This window comes from Morone saxatilis, unplaced genomic scaffold, assembly GCF_004916995.1.
Source record: "Morone saxatilis isolate NCDOM2014 unplaced genomic scaffold, NCSU_SB_2.0 Contig24, whole genome shotgun sequence".
Taxonomy (NCBI): domain Eukaryota; kingdom Metazoa; phylum Chordata; class Actinopteri; family Moronidae; genus Morone; species Morone saxatilis.
In genome coordinates this window covers 5372662-5381161 of record NW_023339807.1, presented here as the reverse complement: position 1 = coordinate 5381161, position 8500 = coordinate 5372662, and the positions used below count along the sequence as shown (strand labels likewise).

The 8500-nt window shown below is 43.0% G+C and overlaps 1 protein-coding gene across 1 annotated transcript in view; it reads left to right on the top strand.

The window, feature by feature from the left end:
* The first annotated feature begins 1258 nt into the window (after nucleotides 1-1258).
* Nucleotides 1259-8500, top strand: part of faxcb (failed axon connections homolog, metaxin like GST domain containing b) — a 17592-nt gene continuing 10350 nt past the window's right edge. Inside the window, exons 1-3 of the mRNA XM_035671919.1 lie at nucleotides 1259-1518; nucleotides 6224-6359; nucleotides 7316-7512. Coding sequence (XP_035527812.1) covers nucleotides 1259-1518; nucleotides 6224-6359; nucleotides 7316-7512 — 593 coding nt within the window. The remainder of the gene's footprint in view (nucleotides 1519-6223; nucleotides 6360-7315; nucleotides 7513-8500) is intronic.

Sequence of the window (8500 nt, the reverse complement as noted above, 5' to 3'; positions counted from 1 at the left end):
CGGTAGTCAGGTGGTGGTGGTGTTGGCCAATAAGCAACGTGTCCATCACGGCGAGCCACTGTTGGCAGCGGGACGCAGGGGGCTCGTCAGGGCGGGGTGGCTCCTCCGCTGGAGCAGACAATAGGCCAGATGCGTCAAGTTGCCACAGTTTGGCACATTAACACCGGATGTTCACCCGAGCTCCCCTTGAAAATAAAAGTATTAAGCTATTACACTATTATTTTTGGTCAAATCGACAGCCCCATTCCCCTTGGTCAGTTGGTTATTATTAATAATCTATGTAAATGTAATATAACATTAAAAAACCCAATAAAATAATATTATGAGATTTGACAAGAGACAAGAAATAAGAATCAATTCAAGGTCTGCTTACTTGCTTTTTCTAAAACTTTGATCAGTTCTCCTCTTTCTTCCATTTCTGTCAGATTTCCATGATCAAGAATGAGCTTTTATGCTTAAATATAACTATGTTTGTAGACCAACAATATAACCAAGATGTGTGAAAGACCTGCAGAAACATGGAACAATGTAATAAGTTAAGCTTTTTAATCATGTGGCTGGCATATTTGTGAGCAAAGACGGACAACAAGTTAGAGCATTATTATTGATAACTAGAGCTCCAACGATGAGTCACTCAGTTGGTCAGTAACTATTCTGATAATCGATTAATCATTTGAGTCATTTTCCAGCTACTTAAACGTGATAATCTGCGGCTTTTATTATTAAGAGGCACTAAACTGAATATCTTGGAAACTGTGACGCCTGACAGACAAAACAACTAATCTGGAAAATAATTAGCAGGTTCATCTCTAATGAAGATGAATAGTTGCACAGAAGCTTAGAAGTTAACGTGGAGCCTGGGCTTCAGTTTCACTAGTTTAACAGATTTAAAAAGCGAATGTCAACGGAGCAGTGTGCAATGCCATTATTATTACTGGTGGTGTTGTTTACACAACATTGCCCAAGTCATCCAAATAACCCTGCGAAAAGAGCCCCAACAGTGACATTTATTTTGAAAACGTGAGGCCGGAAGTCCCGCCGCTGTGCTTCGGAGCAGCTTGACGATGCTGTGTGAAAGCTGCAAAGGGGAGCGAGCTGGGTGCTGCTGAGCATCGTCCCGGGGAGGAGGAGGGGGAGTCGAGATGTTTACTCCTTCTGGTTTTCTGGAGAAACATCCGCCACACGCCGCCGCCATGCCGTAGACGACCCACCGGGCGTTTTGGGAGGACGCTGGGCGGCTGTAACCGAGGGAGGGAGGATGTACTGGGCTGCTGGCTTCGCCTCTTCCCGGCCGTGTGTGGTTGAGCTGGGGCGGAACCACAGCCTGCCTCTCGGGCTGTGCGGCTCCGAGCAGCAGCAGTCTTTGTATGGCTATATCATCACCTTCCCTTTACAGGACTACGGGGGCATCATGTCGGCTCTGGGCTCGGACTCCTGGTGGAAGAAGACCCTGTACATCACCGGGGGGGCCCTGCTGGCTGCTGCAGCCTACCTACTGCACGAGCTGCTCGCCATCAGGTAGGACCCCGTCTGTTTCTCATCATCACTTTCTTTTTTTATTCATCCCTCAGAGGGGTGGGTGTCACCGTTCACCACACCGGCCGATGGGTGTCATTGGACTGGGCTGTGGTAAAAACCATGAATGGATATATATGGGAGTCCTTCCATAGGATGGGATCTGTGTGCAGATCTCGCGGTGGTTACTGAGGTTTCGGTCCTTGTTTTCCTCCTCCCAAGGACACGACACTAGATGGAGAGAGGAGAAAAAAAGAAATAAATAAAGAATGAGTCACGCGTCCGCTCGTGTGCCAGCTCCCGTGCCGTGCTCCGTCGGCACCTGAGCGTGTCTAAACGAAGCGCCCCTCGGTCGACCTTTAATGAACTCTGCAGTTGCACACACAGCTGCTGCAGAGATTAGCACCCACAGAACGCACCTATATTTACCGCTGCACCTCGCCATGGAGGCGGATGAAGGAGAGGATCGGCCCTGCGCTGTAATCGTGATTAACTCAGACTATGAGCCGTTCAGGGACTGCGTGTCTGTCAATGGGGGGGGGATTATTTTGGGCCGGGCCAGCGCCGGGCACTAAGTACATCCTGTAACAGTGGCCTGGTAGTTTCTGCTTTCACTTCCCCCCCCTCCCCCCTCCCTCTATGATAATCTGCGTAACCTTGCATTTCGTGCGGAAACGCTGCTGCCGGATCACGTGCGGGCTACTGAGGCCGGACCCCGCAGCCTGCCGGCATCATCTGTTCATGCCATGTGATGTGTTTGTTGCCACTGGCGGCAGCAGTCAGCCACTGCTCTCCTGTCCCCTCTGTGAGCGGCTCCTTTATGTTGGGAGAGCTGTTTAAGTGGCTCTGCGGGGAGAGTTCGGTTGACAGAGAGGATGCTTAGGACACACCAGGCACAGTGGTGCAGTGGGCAGATCTGGAACGGGGTCATTTGTGCAGACTGCACAGAGAGTCGGAGCGGTTTCAGCACCATATGACTGTGGACAGCGACTTACAGCACCAGGAGACAGTGGACAGCGACACTGTGGAGCTGCATGCTTTACATACTGTGTACATACTGCACACACCAGGGGTTCCCAAGCTTCTCCCTCAGGGGACCCTTTTTGTTTTAAGTAAACTGATGACCTCTGAATATTTCATATTATGTTCAGTGCATAACAATAACAGTAGAGGACATACACTGTACGATGAACTCAAACAGTGAACACAATAACTGCAGGAAAAAGTTTGCATGAACAAGCGATTTGGATGATTTTTGAGCGGATTGTTTCCTGAGAATATCGATCAGATGAGTTTTTCTGATATTTCTAGGACAACTTCTACAATTCTGTCTGCAATGTGTAATACTTTTAATTTGAAACAGTTTTTTTTTTGACAAATTCAGTGTTTTCTTCTCATTGTTCTACTAGCTGTTTGGTTGTTTTAACTCTGTTAATCAGAGAGTGAATGCTCTGTGAATATAGCTGTCTTCAAAGTTTATATCTTAGATTCAAATCTAAACTTTAAAAATAACAATGTCATTTAGTTTTCTTCACAGAACTGAATGAAATGCAGTTTTCTTACACCTCATAAAATCAAGAAGCCCTTGCGACCCCCTGTGAAGTTTGGGTGACCCCTATTGTCGGTCCACTGGTGTATAGCATAGATATCTGTGATATATACACTCAGTTGCCAGTTTAGTAGATACACCTAGCCAAAACGGATGCAGTCTAATACAACAGTCCTATAATAAATTCTGCCTAATGAAGATTATAATGTTCAGGTTTTGCTGAAGCTGTGTTAGAGTGGTGCTGATTCTGCTGTATGCTGAAGGATGCAGTTTGTGGTGCTGTTTGTATTGCCTTATTAATTAGTTAGTTTGATTAATTAATAATACTAGACACCCAAAAGGTCCAACTCCCTGTTAGACCTTTTCTGAACCACAAACAGCAATTAGAGAAAGTCAGATACCTAATTAGCAGAGGCGTTGACTCGAGTGACAAATTTGATGACTTTGGACTCGACAAAATCCAAAAAGACTTGCAACTCGACTTGGACAAAGAACCAACATTACACTACTGAGCGCCAGTTTGAAAAAGAATGATACCAAAGACCGTTTTGTTTGCATACAAAAAGTAAAAAAAGATGCATTACCAGAAAAATAATGTTGTTTATTTTTTAACATAAAAGCATGTCAGCCTATTCCTCTGTAGTTAAAATGGCATTACATTTGGTGAAGAGACTTTAAAGTCAAACTTAAGGACATGGGACTTGATTTGTGACTTGCCTGTCTTGACTTGGGACTCACATTTTAGATAATATAAAACAGTAACACAAGCTTTAAAGGAGCAGTCACACTGTGGGGTGTTTTAGAGAGGTCTTGATTTAACCGTGTTGTCACTTTGGGGGCTGTAGTTTGGGTGGTTAATGAATTCTACTGTGTTATACTGAGAGGTGTCTCTTATCTATTCCCAACCTGTTTGTATCACCGAGGGTAGACTAAATATTAGAGTGCCAGTGATCAAAGGCATGCTAAGGAGACCAGACTAAATGGCGCTAATGATAGTTTGTAGAGTCTCTGTTTATTGCTTCCTCTGTGCTGCAAAAATAACACATGGTAAGAATCAGGGACCTATAGGTGTGACATTATAGGTCAAAACTGTATTTCTCCTTAATTCTGTTTAAGTGCTTCAGTGGAATACAAAGTTTCAGCGAGCCATGATTATGTGTAATGGAAATACATGCTTTAATAAAGAAGCCTAATTACCTTTTTAGTTTGTTTGCTTTGTATATGCCTAGTTTTTTGTCCCTCTTGATTGTAATTCTAACAGAAAAATGGTAAATACAATAAACAGGAAATGGAAAGAAAAAATTCAGTGTTTCATCTGATCTCATCTCAAATAATTCAATCTTTTATTTTTGTTAAACAAGAACCTACATTATCAATATCCTATTAGATCTGAATCAAGCATCACTCACAAGTGCATTTTTTGCCCGGTGATAATAATTCAGTGCGTGTGTATTGACATAGTTGCTACAGGAACAACAGGACCTCACATCCACAGCAGCCCAGGGACACAGACAGAGAACATAACAGTAACCAGTAGTACGATTTAGAACTGTTTGTGTTCAGACAGCAGGCACACAATATGACTGAGGGATGGGAAACATCCAGCAGTGTGTTGGATTCAAACTGGAGCAGTGAGATGAATCATTTAGTCAATAGCTTAACAATAACCCACAAACTCAGCTCGACTCATTTCAAAGGAAAATCTACCATATAATAAACATATAAATAAACGTAGCTAAACACAGGAAATCAATTACATATGACCAAACAGACAAATCAAATACCACCTGTCATTCGCTGAGCATTACAGATGAACAGAGTGGAGTTCAACCAGGACAACAAAATGTAGGTCTGCACAAAGCACTTGTTTGAAAGTTAATGAAGTGAAGCCACCGCAGTTGCTGAAAATAAAAAAGTGTGCATGTTGGTGGGTGGTTGAGAGGGTTTAAAAAACCAGAGCTCAGGGACACAGGGACCGCTACTGTGTCACCGCGCTATAATAAACTACAGGTGTGACCTCTTTCTCCTGGGAAGGTTTGTTTGAGCCTGAAAACTCAGTTTTGTTTATCTCAGAGCTCTGGCTGACCCAGAAACAGGTAGTAACACAGTATCAGGTAGTAACACAGTATCAGCCAGACTGTATGACAATTTCACATTTCCAAGGATACTATTGGTGCCTTTTAAGTTTGTATCAATGCTCTCTTTACTTGTTCCTGCTGCCGTCTACACGTAGTCAGCAAGGTTAAAGATTTCAAAGCATATATTCCTCCCTGAAGAATCAGTCGTTTGCTGCTGTTTGTTTCTGTAAAGCATGAAACATCCACAGAGTGAGGACAATCCATCATAGCAAACACACCGCTTTGGAGTTAAAGCTGCAGTAGGTTACTTTTATAAAAATAACTTTTTGTCATTATTATTGCTGAAATTTTCACTGTGTTCTGACAGTAGAACTTGAGACAGATAATCTGAAGAAATCAGGTTCCTTTGGCTCGTGCTAGTGCTTCCAATGGTATTTGCAAGACTCCACGAACCTGGATGAAAACAACCAATTGGAAATCAAGAAAGATAGAAAAACGCTTTGGGTTGGAGGCTTGAAGGTAGTTGATTGTTGAGTCTCATTCCCAGAGTGCCAAAGTGTCTGTATTCAATGCCCTGTGGATGAGACTCAACAATCACCCATCTTTCTCAGCTCTGATTGGTTGTTTTCGTTCAGGCCCGGTGGATTCTGCAAATGCCATTATAGGAGCTCTATGAGGAGCCAGCTTTTTTTCACAGATTATCTGTCTCATGTGGAGGATATAGTGAAAGTTTTCAGCATATATGACAAAAACCTATTTTATAAAAATCGCCTACTGCAGCTTGAACTGCTTATACATTCTGCTTATTGTCAATCAAATAATTCCTCAAAAGCAAATATTATTGTCACATTAATGTCCTTTTACTTAAGGTGGCTCTGTTAGTCAGAATAGTACATCAATCAAAGGATAGGTCTGGCACCATAAAAGTATGGGGTTTGAATTTAAATATATCTGTGTATTTAAAAAAAAAAAAAAAGAATAAAAACACAATAGGAATTGCAAAATGATCTGGGAACAAAAGCTAAAGTGGACTTCTCTGTTTATTTGCTAAAGATTTTCTCCTTCTGTGCTCTCTGTGTAGGAAGGAGCAGGAGTTGGACTCTAAAGACGCCATCATCCTCCATCAGTTCTCCAGGCCAAAGAATGGGGTGCCCAGCCTCTCACCCTTCTGCCTCAAAATAGAGACATACCTGCGCATGGTGGACCTGCCCTACCAGGTGAGACTCAACCCGACCAACTCAGAGTGGATTAAACACACAGCTACAGGAGAGGACTCTGTACATAGATAGCAAACAGCCTTCAGTGCCTTTTTTTTCTGTTCAGATTTCTGTTCAAAAGCCATAGCTGCTCATGCTAACTGCCCAGTTCTTTCAATGCTTATACTATTATTATTATTATACTATATTATTATTAATCACAAGTAGGATGCATAGAACACTTCATTGCAGGTCACTGGCTTTCTTTTTTACATACTTTACATTGAAACATTTTTACAGCATTGAGTAACAGGTGGTTCCCAAACTTTTTGGTTTTTACCCCTTGAAATGAAGACATGTCTTCTTGTGGCCTTTTTTCACCAGTTGGACATGTTTGCAGTTCAGTCAAAGAGTAATTTTTCCTTCTGGCATGGTTTTATTGGAATGCTTTTTATTGGCCTGAAAATATTAAATAATCCAGAAGTTCACTGGAAAAAAACTAATTATCATTTTGTGTAGCGAAATTGTGTTCTCTTGCTTTCCTATACTGTTGAAGGGACTCTCCAGTGATTGTGTATCGCACTTCAATGAGGTAGAGTGACTTGCCAGACACAGTTTAAAAAAAGAATGGTCAAAACCTGTGCAGCTGAGGCCAAGCTATCCTGACTCTAAGTCTTTAATATGGGTTAAACTCCAAGAAAAATGGATACTATAAATCCCATAATGCAACTCAGTAGTATCTTTCCTTATGTAGTATTATTTCATTATAAATCACATCTTTCAAACTCCACACCTCCACTTCTACCACCTCCTTTCTTTTATACATTCATCAGGGTTAGGTATGAAACTCTATTTTAAAAGTCAGCAACAGAAAAACATTGCGTACAAAATTGGTATATATCAACAATAATTATTTTTGTGCAGAAAATGTGCATGGAATCCAACATGTTCTCAGACGACGCTGTTTCCTGTTGCAGAACTACTTTGATGGGAAGCTGTCGCCACAGGGTAAGATGCCCTGGATGGAGTACAACTACGAGCAGGTTTCAGGGTCCGAGTTCATCGTGGACTTCCTGGAGGAGAAGCTGGGCGTCAACCTTAATAAGAACCTCACCCCGCAGGAGAGAGCTGTGTCCCGGGCTGTCACTAAAATGGTGGAGGAACACCTCTACTGGTAAGTTACAGCTGTGTGTTTGGAAACCTGTTAAAAAGTATGACTGCAGCTGCTGTAAGCTGATTTTAGTCTCCAGTGATTTAAATGGAAACACCCAGTTATTAGGCAACCTTAAGCTGATTTAAAGGCAGAATACAGCAACTTTTCTGTAATTTGTGTAACTGTTGTGCCTAAAATGATTTGCCAACCCGAATGCATACATTTACATTTACACATTTGTATTTACATACTCATTTTCACACCGAGTGTCAGCCTGTATCAGGAACCACCCACACAGATCTCAATGGAAAAACAACAGTGTCACACAGATTTTAACAGCTAAAAAAAATTTACACAGTACAAAAGCTGTACTTCCTAGATATGCACCGTAGGTAGGCCCAAAAGCTGGCTCTATCTCACTCAGGCATGTGTGTTATCCCACATCTTACGCTGTGGCTGGTCACTCGCGGCTACTTCTAGGGTGAAAAACAACTGTGCTGCTGCTGCTCTGTGCTCGCTGCCTGCTGCTGCTCAGCAATCATTGTACCAAAAACCTCGCGCTCCCACAGCCCCAAGGGGGCGGTCCGAGTGTTCCTTTTCACTTCACGCCTACAAACGCCCCCCTCAGTCATTCTTCCAGGCTTCCCACCTCCCTCCTCTCTCATCTCGTCGCCTCTCCTTCCCTCCGCTCGCTCACCCCACACCACACACACAGATTCTAACATGTCCCCTCTTCTCCTCTTTGATTTGACATAAAGTGTCAGGCCGACCCGTTCTCTGAGCGAAAAACTTGTGGACCCTGCTTGGTCCTCCACATTCGAACCCTTTACAAGCAGTTTTTCTTAATCCGCACATCGAGAAGGAGTATGAGCCGATGTGGCATGTGCCAACCTCCACACGCTACCGATGCCTGCATTAACCAACCCTGTACCTGTACATTGTGGAAAACATTATTACGATGTGAGCAGTCACTCCGGCTATTCTTGCCCAAAGAGCTTGTAGCGGCCGC